The 19,508-nt window shown below is 38.2% G+C and overlaps 1 protein-coding gene across 3 annotated transcripts in view; it reads left to right on the top strand.

Annotated features, from left to right (window-relative positions):
• The window catches only part of ZNF106 (zinc finger protein 106), a 40,446-nt gene extending 21,737 nt beyond the window's left edge, over nt 1-18,709 (top strand). For 2 of the 3 annotated variants that reach the window (XM_077180212.1, XM_077180211.1), the window contains exons 8-22: nt 254-408; nt 509-569; nt 885-1,226; nt 4,654-5,425; nt 5,801-5,856; nt 6,349-6,494; nt 6,810-6,944; nt 7,855-7,971; nt 8,413-8,604; nt 9,177-9,239; nt 10,806-10,925; nt 11,384-11,455; nt 12,629-12,700; nt 13,401-13,547; nt 14,521-18,709. In XM_077180212.1, the coding sequence (XP_077036327.1) occupies nt 254-408; nt 509-569; nt 885-1,226; nt 4,654-5,425; nt 5,801-5,856; nt 6,349-6,494; nt 6,810-6,944; nt 7,855-7,971; nt 8,413-8,604; nt 9,177-9,239; nt 10,806-10,925; nt 11,384-11,455; nt 12,629-12,700; nt 13,401-13,547; nt 14,521-14,577 (2,507 nt within the window). In that variant the 3' untranslated portion in view covers nt 14,578-18,709. The remainder of the gene's footprint in view (nt 1-253; nt 409-508; nt 570-884; nt 1,227-4,653; nt 5,426-5,800; nt 5,857-6,348; nt 6,495-6,809; nt 6,945-7,854; nt 7,972-8,412; nt 8,605-9,176; nt 9,240-10,805; nt 10,926-11,383; nt 11,456-12,628; nt 12,701-13,400; nt 13,548-14,520) is intronic. The other variant, XM_077180213.1, reaches the window with a different exon arrangement.
• The last annotated feature ends 799 nt before the right edge of the window (nt 18,710-19,508 follow it).

Below are 19,508 nucleotides of genomic sequence, written 5' to 3'. Positions count from 1 at the left end.
ATTAATTACTAGAGTCAAAGGTTGAGATTCCTTAAAGAAGAATACTTGACTTTGCATTTTATCCATGTGGATGTGGCTAGTCCTGTCCATAAATACTCCTTTTTAGCTTGTATAATTATCCATGCTTGAATGCTTGACCTAATTTATGAGATTTTTCCATTCTGAGGCGGTGCTATTTGTTGTGATATCACAAGTAAGGTATCTTAATGTATTGTTCAGTGCAATTAGACTCTACATTTTATTTCTTTTTCAGAACGTTGTCAGGTAGACCACTTGTTGGCTATTTCTCTGAGGGAAGAAGAGTTAAGCAGGTCTCTGCAGAATGTGGACAGCAGCCTCTTGCAGGCAAGGGCTGCCCTGAGGGCTGCCTATGTTGAGGTTCAACGGTTCCTTGTGTTAAAGCAACAGGTAACAGTGGGCTTTGGAAACTGTCTGAGCTTGAGCTTAGCAGCATGAAGAACTGCTTGTTAAATCAGTGGGACTGATATAAGCTACAACTGTTTTGCAGATAACTATGGAAATGAGTACACTGAGAAGTCAGAGAATCCAGATCTTGCAGGGGCTACAAGGTACAGGATACCATAGAGCTACAATAGTGCAGTGCTTACTCTTATATTCTTTGAACTCGGAATCTTTTAAAAACTGTGTTTAACTTGAATCTGCTCATTTAAGCTACAATAAAATTGTAGACTTTCAAAATGAGGCCTTTATCGTCAAGTGTGAACTGTCAGTTTTGATAGTTCCCTCTAGTGTCTTTTTTTCAAATTTTTCTCTTCCTTGACTGTGTCCACAAGAAATGAGCTCCTGGCAAAAACAGAAATATTTTTGTTCTGTTATTTGTTTGTTTGTTTGTTTCTTTAATGTATCTCTTCTTTTACCATTAGAAACATATGAACCTCCTGAACTCTCAGAGCAACTTTCATGCAGTGCCCTACCTGAGAGACGAAACAGCAAATCTCAGATGGCAGCTGACTCAATTCCTTCAAGCTCTCTCCTGCCTGTTTTGGACACTCTGTCTTCCTCTGTACCCCCTCAAGGAGCTGCTGTTCCCGTAACCGTGCCATCACCATTCCAGTCTTCTGGCAGTACACCTTCCAATACTCCTGACTCCTCCGTGCAAGTTAAACGAGAACCTGTGTCTCCAAAAGGCACAGAACTAAATGTGAATTCTGTACTCCAGAGCTCTCCATGTCCTCCACAAACAGAAGAGGTGGAACAGAATGATGGTAATTGTAGTTTTGCTTTAAGATAATTAGCTTGAAAAAAATAAGGAAATTATTTTTTTCCCAAAAAGAATTTAAATCGTGCCTCAACCTGCAGGCTGTCAGGCAGGGGTGAACTCTCATTAACTTGTGTAGGACTTTCTAGTTCTGCTTTGAAAATAGAACAAACATGAATTTGAAGGTTACATCCTCTTATAATAATTTAGTTAGCTAACAAAACCCAAAACTGACACAACCCAACAAACCTGAGAACCTCCTCCGTAATTTTTGTCTTCTACTCTGTATCATTTAATGAGCACTGATAGCAGAAAGTCTGCCTACAGAGGGAAAAAAGGTGCCTGAAAACATTTTTTAAAAAGTTACGAACAGCTACATTGAGATTATTTTGTGTTCTTCTTGGGCTCTGCTAGATAAGCACAAAATGTATAATTTGTAATATTGGAAGTAACAATCCATCTTCTACTAATTGGCTGTTAGGCACTGTTCATTCATGTGAGAGGCATGGGAGGGCTAGCAGCGAAGATAGGGCTTTACTTTTATCTGGATGAGAAACTGCTGAATTAATGGAACCGCTAATGGGAGAGCTCTTGCCTCAGCGAAGTGAGATGTTAATGACTACAGCTGAAATAGCCAGCTCTTTATTTAGACAGTTTAAACCCCATCAAACTTGTGCACTGTGGTCAAAGGCTTAGATACCATTGGTAGTTTCCTCTGCAATTTGCTACTGTGACTGAAGGTAAAAACTGAAGATTAAAAGCTCATCCCATACTTTCTTAAGAGTCTGTGAAGTCAAGCAGGGTGACTCTAATGATAGTTGTCTGCCATAACAATGTCACTTACTCAGACCTTTAACTTAGGTAATTTGAGAAAAACATTCATAAGATTGATCCTAGTTCAAGATAGCCAATACAATTTTTTTCCCTTCCAACTGAAGTACAAAATACTATGGAATAAGTCATGTTCCACCTTTCTAAGTATTTTTTTTCTCAAGCACAAGATGAATGTTGGCTGAATTGAAGTTTACACCTCTTTAATAAAAAAAAAATTGATTTTTTTTTTTTTTACTTTTTTTTAGTTTGCTTCAGCTGTAGAATTGCATATAAATGGTGGGGTTTTTTAGTCACTATTGCATTTCCTGTATTACATGCTGTTAATGCAGTATTTTGAGTTTTGCTTCATCTCTCTTTGGAGGATTTGAAAAGGAATGTGAAGCTCTGGAGGTATTCACTAAAGTAAACATGGGGCAGGGGAAGAATCAGGTTTTTTGTTTGTTTTCATTGTTAAGATTCAACTTTTACGAAGCCACTACCTTTGCTTTCCTGTTTTTATTGGCATATACCATACTGTTATGCTTAAAAATCAATGAAATCTTTGTTTTTATTTGTATCAGTGTTAATTTTATTCTCAATTTTCCAACTCTAAGGAAAGATTTAATGATCACTAGCTGCAGTGGCATGAAGTGTCTTGCTTGCAGAATCTTGAAGCTTCACAACAGAGAATTTGAAAGAATTTTTTAATTTTTTTCTTATGAACATGAACCTTCAGTGTATAGCTACATTTGTTACTTGACTAATTACTTCAGAAAGCTCTTAATCACATTAGTTTTCCATTTCCTACAAACTTAATTTTGGTGTATTAAAAGCAAGAGTATTCTTTTTATGTTCATTTGTCAAGTTACCATAGTTTTGGTATTGATGAACTTCTGTATGTGCTGCATTTAAAATGAGTTTGCCTTCAGATCAGTTTAGTAATTTGGGGGGAAATAAGCATTTGTCTTGAGGTAAATTCCGTAATTTGAGGAAGAGGAATTCACTCTGGGGCAGACTATTTACTTTTTAGGGTTGAATGTTTAGCTTGTCAGCTGCCCATTGAGGTTAGCTTAGCCTTGCTTTGAGGGAGCTGATTACATTTGTTTTCCCCCAAATGCCAGCAGTGTGTCCCACCTGTGGTACTGAGTGATTTTGTTTTCTTTCATTGCCATGGTGGTTTCCTACTTCTTTTTCTAATACCCACAGCACTCCAAATGCTGAGAATTAAAGACTATTGATTGGGTTTAGAAATTTCAGTTTAAGTGGCTGGTTGCTATTGTTTTCCTGTTATAAAGTGACCAAGTTACTTCCTTCCCCTTTCCAGGGAGAAATGAGTGGCACATGATATTAGAGGCATATTCAGAATTTAAGATTTTGTGTGCTTTCTTCCCCATATAATTGAACACAGTAGCTCATTCAAACTTCATCTAATTATTCATTTTTTCTATACAGAGGTTTTTCTGTCAGGTTTTGCAGTTGTGCATGGCAGTTACATGTCCAGGGAAAAACTTATCTCCATTGATTTACTTTAAAGGCAACATATCCTATGCTGTCAGCAAGTTTTAGTTTTATCTTGGAATTCCCCATCTGAGGAAGGTGTGGGTGAGAGATGTTCTCATTTTAGCTGTTTCTACTTGGATGTGTAATTCCAAAGCATCAATTTTGTCCTGTGATGTGTAATGTGGTTTTGACCAAACATTAGTGTAGGTTTAATTTGCTGGCTTCTGAGAGGCTGGAAGAGGGAAGTGTTTCAGATACTGCCAACTTCCCATCTTGTGTTGCATGATCCTGCCCCAGAAATGCAGTGAGCTTGAAATATCCTATTCTGGACTGCGGTTATTGCAAGTGTAACTGGGCAATATTAGGGTGTGGGAAACAGCTGTGAGATGCTGCCCTTAGTCTGTCTCAGCTGAGAGGTTGGATCATTTTGTTCATATTAATTCAGTCACAATTAAATGATAGGGAGAGTGTGTTGACCTCATTGCATAGTCCACCACAGATGAGCTAACTAAACTAAAGTAACTAAATAAAGCCTACCCTCATAGCTTACAGTGCTGCTATTCCCGGGATAAGGGTACAGTGCTGCAGAGTGGGTTGTGCATAACTGTCTACCTTGAATTAGGTCCAAGTAACTTGGTAGAAATAACTCTATATATCAGCTGTAATAATTCAGATGGGTTGAGCACAAGATTTTCAAGCTGTCACTGAACAGCTGAGTCATACTTGGCATGCATTGATTAATATAATTTCTACAGAAGTCATGACAGCTGGTAAGGGAGCATGCAGAGAGGGATGGTAGCATGAAGTCAACAATGTAGGATTGACCAAAGATTGTCAGAACTCTAAAAGCATGTAGCAAATAGCCAGCCAGCAGCATGAATGATTGCCCCGTTCCTTTATTTCTATGTGCATGGATGAGCATTTTATTCCCCAGTTATGTTTTTTAAAGGCTGTGAATAGCTGACTGAATAGCAGATCTACATGTGCACGTGGTTTTCAACATGTAGGAATATGTACTTTACATGCACAATTAAGTGTAAACAGAAAATACAGGGAGGGACACTTTGTATAAATAGTTACTGCTGTACAGATTGAATGTAACACTAGGCTGTTTTCTTTAGAAGAGACCAACCAGAAAACTTCAGTGTATCCAGTTATCACTGCAACCCTATCCCTAGCAGGGCTGGCAGCTTGTTTCCAACACACTGATCAAGATGTCCATGAGCCTGCTGCAGACGAGGGACAGTCTGCACTTCCTGAGAACTCTTCTCCTCATTCAGTGTCTGTTTTCAGCAAGAGAGAAGCAAATGATACAGCTGCTGAAAGACTTTTAGTGGATCAGTGTAGCACTTCTCTTTCAAAGCATTCGATCCTTCTCGAAGTGCCAATGGATAAAACTCCCAAATTGTCAGCAGAACCGTCTGAGCAACACTTAACAATGGCTGCAGTCCCAGCAGAGAAAGGGAATAGAAGGAGGAGAAAGTTAAGGAAGAAGAAAACTCTGAGAGCAGCCCATGTGCCGGACAACAGTGATACAGAGCAGGATATGATTGACTTCAAACCTGTCCGGAAAGTCAAGGGTGGAAAGGTTCCTAAAGGAGAAAAAGTTACTCCTCCAAGAGAGGAGGGTGGAGTTACTGCTCAAGCAGAAAGAAACAAAGATGAGAATGACAGCGATGCTTCTCTGGAACTAGTGGAAGTTTCAGCACCTCAGTGTGAGGTGGTTGATGTTGGTTCATCAGCGTCAGGAGATGAGAAACCAGACAGTCCATCAAAGAGGGATTCATGCAACTCTGTGGATCAAGCAGTCCTAGAGGCATCTTGTTCTGGGTATGATGAAGTGAGCTCCACCAGTGAGATTGACACAAATCATAGGAATGATGGGAAAAAAAGGTGAGATTATTGTAGACCTCTGTCAAGTAAAATTATTAATATTACATAGTATTCGTAAGAGGCCTCTCTTTTTTTCCTTTTCCTTTTTTTTTTTTTTTTCATTCACAAAGTCTTACATTAGTGACTTCAGGAGTGAAATAAAAGGGAAAATAAAAACGGACTTGTCTTTTTTGGTCAGCAAGTGAATCTGTCTTGTTACCGACTAATTTCACTTAATAGAAGAACTGGGCTGCCCTGTTTGGTTTTGAGCTTACCTGTCACAGCATATTTTCTAAGTCCAGAGTCTTGTGTTTTAGAATATTACTTACCCCAGTATTTTGTCTGAAAATGAACTTGCAAAGTCCAATTTTGCTACTGTTTATTTTTGTCTTACAGTGTGGCTGAGACACAGACTTCCATATCATTCCTAAGAGGATCAAAGAACTCCTCAGGTATATCTTTTAAGCTTTCTTTCCAATGCCTTGTATGTAGTATCTTGCAGGGCTTTGAGTTAAGTCTTGATCAACCTGCTTCCATAGGAGAACTTTGCCCTGAAGATAAAAGCTTGCACTCACAACTAAAGTGGGAAGTGACACATACTCACATCATCTTGCACTGAATGCTTTGTGTCTTGACTCCTCCACATCCTTCTTCCCCTCCCACATGAATGCTATTGTTCCACAGTCTCTGTAGAGCTCTAGGGCAAACAACAATACACTCTCTTTTTAATTCTAAAGATAGTTCTGAACTTAGTCATATGAAGGTCTTTTTAGCACTTTATATTGCCCTCTGTCACATTCACAGTCCTGCTGGAATCCACAATGAAATTTGACTTAAAGGTGCTGAACCCATGAAATAGTTCTGCTGATTGGCAGTACAAACCACAGCAGTGTGTTTTCTTGACAGTGTTCCCATAGTCAAAAGTACATGTCTCTGTCCTACAGAAGTGTCTTCGGAGCCAGGTGAGGATGAAGAACCTACTGAGGGAACTTTTGAGGGACACTTGGCTGCAGTGAATGCTATTCAGATTTTTGGGAATTTGTTGTACACCTGCTCAGCAGACAAAACAGTTTGTGCCTACAATCTTGTTGTAAGTAAGGTTGTGGGAGTAGTGATACATTAATTGCAATCACAAGGTTGTCTTTTGTAATGCCTTACTATGTAGTAAAGGAAGCAGCTGCTTTTTCAAGCCCCTAATTTATTTTATACTATTATTTTCTTAAAACCTCTCTTCTCCACCTCTCCAACCCCTTCTTCTGTGAGAGAGACAAGGGGAGATAGATAGATAGATAGATTGCTGCATGTATCCTGATTTTTTTAACAGTCCTACCCTGTTCTGTTAGGTGCCCATTCCAAGAGGTATTATAGGCCTTTATGCTGACAGACTCTGTGCTTTCCTTTTTAGAGCAGGAAGTGTGTGGCCATCTTTGAAGGACATACTTCAAAAGTGAACTGCCTTCTGGTCACTCAGACAAATGGGAAGAATGCTGCTCTCTACACTGGCTCAAGTGACCACACCATCAACTGTTACAATATCAAGGTACTCAAACTGCTGCATTTTATACAAGTGTTTCGTTACAAATATAAATTTTAAAAGCCTTTTAAACCTGTATGATCTGGACACAAGCAACAGTTCTTACCTCTTTAGAGTAGAGCAGGAAGAAAATAACCTCACAAATAAAACAGCAAACGATTAATGGATTTACTACCCTAATCTTTTGACTAGCTTGTCAGTAGAGTTTTTGCTGGAACAGCATGGCATAATCCCAAATGTTGGGAACACCAAAGTGCAGGATAGCTGTTTGGCCGTTTGAATCTTACTTTTCTTCCTGTATTTTTAACTTCATTGCTTCATTGCAACAGGCACTGCTCTCTGCTGTGTCTTTAGAGCAGCTCTAGAGAGAACAGGTATCTGTTATGCTGAGGGTACGTGAAAGAGCAGACCTGAGGCTTCCTGAAGCTGGATATTTGAGGCTAAATGATAAAATGACTTGCCCAGCCTGTTACTTGATGGACTAGAAAGCAAATATCTGCTTCAGAAAGCAAACTGCCAGAGATCTTAAACCCTTAAGTTCCCTGTGGGAAACTTAATAGGGAATTGTCAACCATGTAACAGATTCTTTTCATATGTGTGTGTGTGTGTGTATATGTGTATATCTATATGTATATATATATATGTATATTTAGTCAGTAGTCTAAATTTCTATACACATTAAAGGCTGTGACCAGAACAAAGTCTTTAGGGTTATAACTGGTTGCTGAACTACAGTCAAGCCTTACAGATGGTCCTGATTAAAGTGAGGCTCAAACTGCCATGTGACACCAGACTTTCAGATGTTTTTCTCCAGTTCTGTTGGTTTAAAAAGTGAAAGTCATCATTCATTTCAGTTTTTTTTTCTTGAATTGTTTTCAGTTAATGAAAATTTTTAAGTACTTCTTTCCATTGCTAGACCAAAGAGTGCATGGAACAGTTTAAATTGGAAGATCGAGTGCTCTGTTTACACAGTAGATGGCGGATCCTTTATGCAGGTCTTGCAAATGGCACGGTGGTTACTTTCAGCATAAAGGTAAGTTTGTTTAACTATTGGCACCTGAATGCCTGTTGTGATGCTGTTTCTTTCCTCTGTGTTTCTTGCTATTCTTTATCTGCAGTAGTAAATGTATTTTTAATAAACACATTTGGGTATAAATGGTCGCTGTTGGCCCCTTCTGGTTGTTTATTTTGTCCATGCATGAAGCTATCCTATCTGCCTGTCTCTTTGTTTACCTTTCTTTTAGGTGCTGTATTGTTGCATTTTTCCTTAAGGTTCCTCCTGGTCTACATAACATAAGGAGTTTTCTCTTTGATTTGGAAACTTAATTTTTAAGATGCAATTCTTACTACTGCTATTTTGTGTGTTACTAAACTGAAATCAGATGCCATAACAAGCACAACACAAAAAGGACTCAGTGGTCTAATCAGTGTCAGCAAAATTTTAATTCTTTCAATTTCTTTCTTCCCCCACTAGAATAATAAACAGGTTGATACCTTTGAATGCCATGGCCCTAGAGCAGTGAGCTGTTTAGCCACAGCTCAGGAAGGAGCACGCAAGTTGTTGGTAGTGGGCTCCTATGACTGCACCATCAGCGTGCGAGACGCGCGGAATGGGCTGCTCCTCAGAACCCTGGAAGGTCACAGCAAGACTATTCTCTGCATGAAGGCAAGTGTCTCTGAAAATACATTTTGGACAAAGAATGCTTAAAATGATGAGCAGATTGTGATAGGAAATTGAGGATTTCCCTATTTTAAATTACAAAAACTGAGCAACTTGTTAGAGAAATTCTCTACGTGCCTGCCGTATCTCACATCCCCAGCTGCCACATCTATGTCTGTATTTTGAACATTTCAGAATTTGTGATTCCATCACTTCCTTGGGCAGCCTGTTCCAATGCCTGATCATCCTTTCAGTGAAGAAACTTTTCCTAATACCCATTCTAAACTTCCCCTGGTGCAAGTTGAGGCTGTTTCCTCTTGTCTTGTCACTTTTTAGGGGTCAGGAGCATAATTTTTCTTACATAAGCAGCATATAAATATGCAGCATGTCAAAAATTTCCAAGAGACATTGGGCTTTACTGTGCATGTGCTTGCTTTTTCCTTCATACTCTTGATTGATTTTAAGGCTCTCAAATTTAGGAAATATTACAGTATAACTTTAAACTGAACAGTGTCTTAATATTTTGCTTGCTCATTTCCATATCTGTTACGAAATATAAAACTTTTTTTTTTTGTAAGGTTGTGAATGATCTGGTATTCAGTGGGTCCAGCGATCAGTCTGTCCATGCCCACAACATTCATGTAAGTCTCATATAAAATGATGGAATGACTTTTGCTACTAAGGCACTGAATTCCTATGCTATAAAGTCAGCATTTCCAGAATATTTGACTGACTAGTAGGACTGATTGCTTCCAGCAAAGGAAGTCTCATGATTTTGTGAATATGACTATGCACTATAGGTAACTCTGGAGGTATGAAGAGGCTACATAAACCTGCTGATTCTTGTCACATGATACACAATGCCTTTTTATCTGGCCATCTTGCTTTTGCAAATATAACTACAAGCATGCTGATAATATGGAAAGGGTTCAAAGCAAAGCCATGTGAGATAGTCTGGTGGAGAAAAAGTTTCTTTATAAGTGGAAGAACTTGAAGAACACTGTGTTCCAAGCTAGATGGTTCAAAAGCATCATGAATGCTTTGTCTCTCCCTCTTTTACACCATCTTCCCTTAGTCCTAGCAGAAGCATTCACGTAGCTATGCGATAAGTTAGATTAAGGAACTTATCAGAGGGAAATTTTACTTGACATAAAAAGAGTATATTTCTGTGTGTTTAGCGATATATATATATTTAGTATATTTCTGTGTGTTTTGCTAACTGATCCCTGTGGTTGCATAAATACTGCTAATACTAATAGTATGGTACTAGTTTCAGGATGGGTGGAAATATGTAACTAATGATGGAAACAGAATCAATTAGGTTGGAGAAGACCTCTGAGATCATAGAGAACAGCCTGTGACCAAATACCACCATATCAGCTATACCATGGCATTTTCAGCAACCAATCTTTCCTTAAACGCTTCCAGGGACAGTGACTCCAACACCTCCCAGGGCAGCCCATTCAAAATTCACCCTTTTTGTGAAGAGGTTCTTCCTAGTGTCCAACCTTCCTGGTGCAGCTTGAGGCCATTTCCTCTTGTCCTGTTTCTGGTTGCATTGGAGAAGGAGCTGACTCCTCTTTGGCCACATTCTCCTTTCAGGGAGTTGTAGAGAGTGATAAGGTCCCCCTGAGCCTCCTCCTCTCCAGGTTAAACAATCCCAGCTCCTTCAGCTGCTTCTCATTACACTTGTGCTCCAGCACCCTTCACCAGCTTCTTTCCCTTCTTTGGACTCACTCCAGCACCTCAATGTCCTTCCTGAACTGAGGGGCCCAAAACTGCACACGGCGCTCGAGATGTGGCCTCACCAGTGCCGAGTACAGGGGAAGAATCACTTCCCTGGTCTTGCTGGCCACGCTATTCCTGGGACAGGCCAGGATACCATTGGCTTTTTGGCCACCTGGGCACACTGGTGGCTCATGTTCAGAAACAGAAGAGAAGAAAGAGAACTTTACACAGACCCATGCATTTCTATTGTACTGGGATGGCTCTCTGTTAGGATGGGCAAACAAAAGGATAAGTAGTATTTGATCATAATCTATAAGTGCCTTCACAGGGAATGGAATTCTAATAACAGGTGTTTCTGTTTTTGAGTAGTGAGCATTGAAGCTAGCTACCCTATACAGGTTAGGTAAAACCACTTTGTACTTTTATTTAAGAAAAAACAAACCCAACACCTTTTTTACCTTTGCTTTTTCTTGATGCAGACTGGAGAGCTGGTACGGATCTATAAGGGCCATAACCATGCAGTAACGGTTGTGAACATTCTTGGGAAAGTCATGGTGACAGCATGTCTGGATAAATTTGTTCGTGTTTATGAACTACAGGTAAGAAAATAGGTGGTTACTAACGACATTTATCTAATATGTGTTAATTAGTGATTTTGAAGTCATCTTTGTACTTTCTGGTCTCTAGCCTGTCTCTCTTTTTCCTGTCACTCTGAATATATAGTTGTCTCACCAGTCAAAATACATGGGTTTTAAAGAATATAACCTGAAACATTTTTTAGAACCTGGGTTATTCCAAGACAATGACAGCTCAGAAAAGTGGGAAAATGTTAGCTTTGTCTGCTGAAAGAACAAGAGCTTAGTTGGACAAAAAGACTCCCAGAAGGAATGTAAGCAAAAGTGAGCTTTTTAAGGTGGCTATAAAGTTTGGAATCCACCATATCAGTTTAGTTGGTACCAAGGAAACTTCTCTTGAAAGTATTATCATTTACATGTCTGTGGAAAATGGCTCTTAAAAAATGTTGTGCTAATAAATGTCTGTTTCTGTTTCTTTCAAGTCACACGACCGCTTGCAAGTCTATGGAGGCCACTCAGATATGATCATGTGTATGACCATCCATAAGAGCATGGTAATTCCCTTCTTTTCACTGTTCTTAAAGAGAAGGTTGTAATTGCCACAGGTGCATACGAGACAGTTTAATTTCTTCAGATTAAGAAATCAGCCTGCTGCTTGGCTGCATTTCCAAGTTGTTCTCAGTCAAAAAATCAAGTGGCTATAACAGCTTTATGTAATATTATTGTCTGGGAAAAAATCACTGGTCAGCTTACTGCAGTCTTAAAACAATAGTTCTTTTTGCAGTTATGATGACAGTGAAGGCACTAGAAATAGTAAAATACTTCTGCTTTTTCAAGTGTCAGTCCTGTTTGACTTTTACTCAAGGGAATCTCACTGGCGAAAAACTTCTCGCTGGAGAAAAACTTCACGCACAGCCAAACCTCTAGCAACTTTTGACAGAACATAAACAAAGGTGTGCAGTTGATTCAGATGTACAGGTTTCTTCATGCATCTGCCCTGCAAGATAAGTTTCAGAAGCACTTCTGGATAAATATTTCTTAAAATAGTCTTTAAAAGCACTTATTTGTCTGCATGTCTAGGAATTTGTTTGCAAAGTTACTTTGAGACTGTAAAATGAAAGGTACTGTAGTGATCTGTAATAACAGAAAAGTTAAATCCAAAGGAACAGATTTCCTACTAATTGGAATACCATCTGCCCAAGCAGCACATCTCATGTGAGTCGAGCCTGAGGCTTGAGCTGTGCCCCAGCAGTGTCTGTCATGGGCATTCTCAAATCAAAGAGGGGTTCAGATGAGAAGTTTAGTGATGAGTGAAAGGATTCGCATCAATCTTTCTGAAATTCTCATGTTTTTTCACACACTTCCTCTCCATCCTTTTTTGATATACATAGAACTGGTCAGGTCCTGGAAATACATTCAACTTGACATTTACACCTACATATTTTTTAACTTTAGTGGATAGCACTGTAATTTAAACATTTCTGAACTGTTACACACATGACACTATCAACAATAGGGGTTATGGAAGCATTTCTTATTCATGTGTAGGTTTTTGTGAACTATGAATGCAAATATTAAAAGAATTTGGTTATACCTATTTTTAAATATAGAAGCCTTGCATGCTGATATTTCTTAGCTTTTACCTACACTGAAGTCTCTTTCAAAATTTTACTTTTTTTTTTTTTTTTTATTCCCAGCTTGTTTATCCATAAATGTTTTTTTTACAGATCTACACCGGATGCTATGATGGCAGTGTCAGAGCTGTGAGGCTTAATCTGATGCAAAATTATCGATGCTGGGTAACTAGCAAATTGTATTTAGCCTTCATTTTTGAATTTTCTGGGGGTTGGTCTCTAGTCACTTAGTCTTGGGTAGGTTGACTTAGGTTATTCATGATTTCTTTTAAAAAATGTGTATGTGTATTTTTTTAAAAATGTGTATGTATGTGTATTAAAATATTTATCACTTAGGTATTTATCACTAGTTTCATTTTTTTATTGTCTTTGCTGTGTGTATGTGTGTGTATATATATATGTATCTATGTTTGTATATATGTATGTATGTGTATGTGTGCTTTGGGGCAAGTTGTTAGTGTGAATTGCTGTTCTTTCTGGCTGTTTTTAGATGTGTAACTGTTTAACACCCAAAACTTTGGCTGAGTGACATAGAAAAGCTGATTTACTGTACTAAATAAGTTTAATTAAATTCCAAATGACTTTGTCACAGGTAAGCTTAAATCTTGTAAAGGCCTATTTCCTCTCTTCCTCCGGCCATTCCTCGTGATGGTCTAGGCTTGGCTAAAGGCAAGAAAAATTTCTATAAAGCTGTAATTAAAAGAATAGAGACCACGGAAAATGGAAATGTAATAAGATAAAAAACTTACAGGAGTTGGCAGGCATGTTTACAGTCTTGGAAGAATATTGTGAAATTGCAGGAAGAAAAGCATTAGCAAAAATTGTATTTCCCTGGCTTATTCTGGTGTGTTGTTTTTTCTCCCAGTGGCATGGATGTTCACTGATCTTTGGAGTTGTGGACCATCTGAAACAACACCTGCTAACTGACCACACAAATCCAAATTTTCAGACCCTGAAATGTCGTTGGAAGAACTGTGATGCTTTCTTTACCTCCAGGAAAGGTTCCAAGCAGGTATGTGGTTGAAATAACATGATTGTATTTGGTAATATAAAGTACTTTATATCACCACAATGGTGGGACTTGATCCTATTTCTCTTAAAAAGGGTTAAATTTTTCTAGCCTTGGCAGGCTTAACTGCATGTGGTTACAGTCATCCAAGGCTAACAGGGTTCAGTTCAGCCTGTGGCAGCTGAACAGTGCAGCTATGATAAATTGACATATGGTCAATTTAAAACAGTTTGATCCTAAACTATTACATGGAAATGGTACAATTCTTAGAATATTAAAGAAATTCTACTCAAGATATTAGGATGTTTTTGAAGGAAAAACGTCTTTATAAGATGAACAAACATCTGCCTTGAAAACAGATTTTTATCCTTTTAATTTTTATCCATTGCTATCTCTTTCACTGTTTATTTTTCACATGAAATTGGTTTTACAAACAATCTTTAAATAAGTAGTGCATAAACTTCTGGATAAAAGTTACCACAGACAGGGGAAAAAATGAAGAAGGCATAACAATTGGATGAAGTAATGTGGAAAGGATTGGGAGATGGGTGTAAGGAGGGCAGTTACCTATAGACTGATTGGTAAAATCTACATTTTAGTCCTTGGCAATATAAACTGCCTTCCTTTGAATGCTTTCCAACATATGGGAAGGATGGAGGTTTCTTCAAGAATTAATGAATAGTAGAATCCTTTATTTCTCTTTAAGTGCTGCTTTGGATATGATGTGTTTATGTAATTTGCTCTTCTAATCAAAAAGAAAACTGTTTTTTATTTGCCTTTAATGCTGTGGTATGTGAAACACTTTATATATGTGATTTAATAGCTTGACAGTGATAATATTTAGAAGCTTTAAGCCAAAAAATATATGTTATCTAGAATGTCACTTTCACGGACACTTCTGGAATATTTTGCAGTTTTTTGTGCTTTTTTTGTGATGATCATAATGATTTTTTTAAATTCTCTGGTTCTTTTCTAGGATGCTGTAGGACACATTGAAAGACACGCTGAGGATGACAGCAGGATTGACTCATGAAGCTTTTCACCTCCCACATTGGGAAGTAATTTTGTATGTCAGAATTATTCCAAATAACATCAGTTTCTTACTCCAGTCTTTCCTTTTTCTTTTCCCACTTGGAATGCAAAAACTGAGTGGGGCTGAAATGCATTGCTGTGGAGACTGCACGTTGTGTTGCACTCTGCAGAAATAAGGCTGGTAATTAAGAGCCCAAGTTCTTGCAAGTTTTTAATTAATTGGTGGACAAGAATGTTCCTTCCTCTTGTCTGCCTTGTTTCTTTGTTGTTTGTCTTTTTTCAGGTGGTTTTGTTTTTTTAAGAAGCATAGTCTTTGGGAAGCTCAAAGGGGTGTTGAAAACTTAGATTACAATAGGTGCTGCTGTTTGCAAACTCAGCTGGAATCCTGTTATGTGTCTAAGACATGTCTAAGGCATGTCTGGTTTTGTTGCATCCAGTTTTATAGCTGATTTTAATAAAATTCTGCAAACCAGAATATCACAAATTCTAACAATGTAACCTGAATATCCAGTGTACATTTTTACTTTCTTCATAAAAAGAAAAGGTATTTTATGGGGACTGGAATAAACTAATTTTTTAATGTTAATTGTAACTTATTTTTTATTCCTTGTGTAAAAGTTGCTATAACTGGCACAATATATACAGTGATAGATATACCATACCTCTTGAGATATTTTGTTTATTTTGAGGAAAGTGATTATTTCTTGAGAGAGATGCCAGTAGCAGCAAAACAGCCAGAACAGTGGCTCTACTCACAGGCTTTGCAATCTTAGTCTTTTCAGTATAGGTCCTAATGTATGGGAAAGAAGTAAGTGGTATCTGTTTTTCTTTTCGTTAAAGAGCAGCGTAACCACCACTGCTGTCTTGATAAAATACCATAATTGGATTGCTGATTTTATGTAATCTTAGTGACCGAGCTTTGCAGTCCCATACTCTCTAGCATAGCAAACCAAGAGAAATGCAAAGGCACTGTGTGTCTGAGTGTGTCCACTTAGTAGTGTTTTGTTTCTGTTGTGAACTGCCTTAATTGGCTTGGGCTATATAAAGTTCACAAAAACTCAACTGGAAAGAATGGAGCAGGATTTTAAAGTCTAAATTTCTCAAGCAGAAGCTGAGGATATGAAATGCATATCACATGTAAAAGTCTTATTTCTCCAAATGCACAGAAAGTACCACAGAGAGGCCAGTGCAGAAGGGAAGACTGTTTCAGCTTGTCAGGGTTCTCCTGCAAGTGTTCCCTTGAGCGGGATGGCTTCACCTTGTGAAGTCCAGTGCAATGCCCTTCTGGCACTAGCCATCCTCTCTCCTTTAATGACACTAATTTAGCAAAGAACCCTCTTAACATTGAGACTAATCTAGCAAGGATCTTTGCGTTCACTTTTGCCTAGCTTGCTGCTCAGGATAAAATAAGCAGAGATTTTCCTAAGCTGTAAGTGAAGGTGAAACTGAGTTGCTTATACACGAATAAAGTGCCAGTTTTTAAAAAAAATCTGAGTAGACTTTTAGTGGATATCTTTTTCACAACCACTTGCAGACTTGTCAACCACAGACCAAATAAGTTTTGTAGCCTCATTCTTTGACTGTAAAGAAGCCTTTTTAGGCCAAGAAAGTGAATGATTCAGGAAATCCCATGGATGTTCCACTGCCATTAAATCAAGGAACTTCAGGGCCTTCTCTGGAGCACACTGGTTTTGTATTATTGTAGCAGACAAGCAGAATTGATCTTACACTGATGAATATTTTTTGTGAGACAGGAGTAAAATATGAATGAGATGCAATAGCATCCTCCTTCAAAGACATGGGAATCTCTGAGATTCCAGTGCTTTTGTGGTGATTGATTTTGTTTGTTTACTTTTTATTAAGCTGTTTGTGCATAGCAAAAAGCCCCAATATGTGGCCCAGACCTCAGGCTGTTCTGAGGATGGTTTTGTTTTGGTTTTTGGGGGATGTGTGTTTGTGGTTTTGGTGTTGGGCTTTTTTAATCTTTCTTTCTGTGGGCTGTGGATGAAGCAATTCAATAGAGAATCAAGTTTGGGGAAGTCTTTAAGTGGTGTAGATGTTTTATGAGGGACAGTGTAATGCTCTGAAGTCTGAGAGCATTTGTTTGGGTTTTTTCATGACCTAAAAGCAGAAGACTGCATAATACTTAAACCATTTCCAAAGATGTTGATATTCAGGAGTTCTTCTGGGAGTTTTTTGAACCACAATGAGGGAGCATAGCATGTAAGTGTGGCATAAGCAGGGTGGGTGTCCTAAGGTTTGTCCTTCATGGACTGTGCTGCAAGTGAAGGTGTGGAGCTGTGTCTGAAGGACAAGCCTGTGGGGCAATAGTGGCATTCTGAAAAATGTGTGTGAGAGTAGATTTTGTTACTTCTCTCTTGTGATTCTTTCAGCTGTTTTCAGGAACATATAAAGATCTTTTTCCCTAGATGTTGCAACAAACAGAGTTATTACACTTTATTTGCATTCCCATTTGCTTTTTGGGTTTATCTTTTCTAGTTGGTGGAAGCAGTCTTTTTTTTGTGTGTGTGTGGTCCATGATATTTCCTTAACTGTCTTGAAAACAGTCCTCCTGAAAAGTGTGGGCTTCTGAAGTCCAGCTTTGGCAGTGGTGTCTTTTGCTACTTTGTTGGTCATTTCAGATACATTGGAAGAATCCTAAAATGGGAAAGAGGTGGGAAAATAGTAGAGCTGCATGAGTGAAAAATTTTGCTTCATAAATCAGAAACATTTTTTTAAAATCCTCAGGGGTTCAGAGAAAAATGCTGTACTGTTTTGTCATGAGGATATCTTAAAAGGAATTGCTATAAAGTTGTGCAGTTGTGGAAATCCCCCAGCTTCTCTGGAGTTCTGTGGAGGGGTTTCCTATTTGTTCAGCTGGAATTCGGTGCAGATTTCACAACTGGCCATTTACTTCTTCTGGAGACAATTGCAGATGCCAAACTAATGTTTGTTTGTTGGTATTCATTAAAGATCCTCTATGGTATTGCAACTTAGGGTTTTGACTCCTGATATATGTCTAGTTGAAGAATGTAGTAGCTTTGGGAAGGTGGGCTGTTTGTGACATTTAACACAGTCATATTTGCATGAAAAGCAGTACTGCACATCTGAAGCCACTTTCAAGACTATTTATTTTTGATTTTGGTTTGTTTTTTTTATGCAAGTAAAAATTGTGAGTGGAAGAGTGAGTAGAGTGAGGATTTATTTTGTGGTTAGCTGTGGATTGTTTTATTAGTCAGGTGTTTAAAAACAATCTCTGGACTTGCTGTATGGCTAATTACATATGGCAGCCCTTTTGGGATTGGTCTAGATTAGTTTCTCCTTTCTCCTTCAAATTTCAGAGAAAAATAACAGGTATCTGGCAGTGCAAAACACTCTGGCCTAATGCTGCTGCTTCTGTATGTGGAAGGGGATGGAGGGAAAACTTCTGCATCTCTTGGTACAAAGATGCATTAAATATCCAGGCTTCTGCTTACATTGTGTCACTTACATGTAAATTACAGTCTTTAAACATATTATCAGCACATAAGCTGGCTTCTGCAAAATAGCAGGAGCTTGGCTGTGTGGAGTGTTTGAAGTAGTGCAGTTCTTAATGCACATTTTCAAACAGTACAATCAAACAGTACAATCAGCTGGATCAAGGTAAATGATAACTGCAAACTGCAATAAATGGCAGGGGAAATGTTTTTGTTGGAAAAATACTTTTCCCTTAAGCTGAATTAAAACACAGGTACAGGTGAATCTTCATTTTCAGGTTTGTATGGTACTATAATTCAAGAATCTAAGTTGTCCAGAGTTGCAGAATATGTGAGGAAGGATAAGGAAATTGTTTCAGCTACTGTTTGTAAAATTATTAATCATCAAGGAGCAAACTGTGTAGGTATATATTCTGTTATATGTGCCTGCCAGCTTCTCAGATTTCATTTTGCTGTAATGTTAAACAGTCTTTTGAAAGAATGGAAGTGGAATAAAATAACTTGATTGAATATTTAGTTATTTAAGCTGTGTAGAACATGTGCACAGACTGATCATTGTTTTCTTCACTCAGTTTGGTACAAAGCTGTGAGTGTAGTAATGAAACTTTACATGACAAAAGAAGAAATTAAAAAAAAATAAACTTCTTTATATTGTTACGGTTTGTCTGTTTCTCCTTTGTTTTAAATAGAATGATTTTCATATGATTCGGTAGAACTTGACTTTGTTCTGGGTTTTTTCCTGTACTGTGAGTGCTGGATAAAGTCAGACAGGCCACTTTGAAGCTCCAGCACTGGCGGGAATGTTACAGGTGTGCAGAAAACCTCAGACCCAGTTGTTTGGCAAAGAAATGAAACTGTCCACCCAACTGATGCCTCCAAGCTGATGCGCTGTCTGTCTTGCTTCATGGCCCATTGCAAGGGAAGTTCTCTAGAGCTTGTTGCTAGTTCACTCATCAGAACTGTAAGGACCGGTTTTGAGTTGCCAATTAAAAATCCTGATTTTGATCTTTTGACCGATTTTGTTTTGTCTCTGAAGATCCCAACCAAGAGCATCTCGGCACTACTTGTATGGAAAATAATAGCTTTGTGAAGGTAAGGCATGGCTGGAAGCCAGGGCTCCAGGTGTTCCAGTCATCTTAAAATTTATTTGGGTTAAAAAACAGTTGAATTAGGAGGAGAATAACTTTTCTTTAGATAAATTACAGGATTTCGTTCCTCTCTCAGAGTAAGTTACAGTGCAAGACAGCACTAAGAACTTCATAGTCAAAAGATTTTCTGCTTCTTAGTCACCTTTCAGTTAAATGTACTACTCACTGGAATAACTTTCAGTGGATGCTAGAATTTGTTTTTTAATTTTTACTTTACATTAGTGGATTGCTTTGCTACTTTTTCCCACTAGACAACTAAGTAAAAGGTTCTCCTGACAAAGTCTGGTCTTCCTTGCATGTTTTGTTTG

The sequence above is a fragment of the Agelaius phoeniceus genome, chromosome 6, assembly GCF_051311805.1.
Source record: "Agelaius phoeniceus isolate bAgePho1 chromosome 6, bAgePho1.hap1, whole genome shotgun sequence".
Lineage (NCBI taxonomy): Eukaryota > Metazoa > Chordata > Aves > Passeriformes > Icteridae > Agelaius > Agelaius phoeniceus.
Note: the sequence above shows the minus strand (reverse complement) of the source record. Positions and strands in the feature narration are given on the sequence as shown.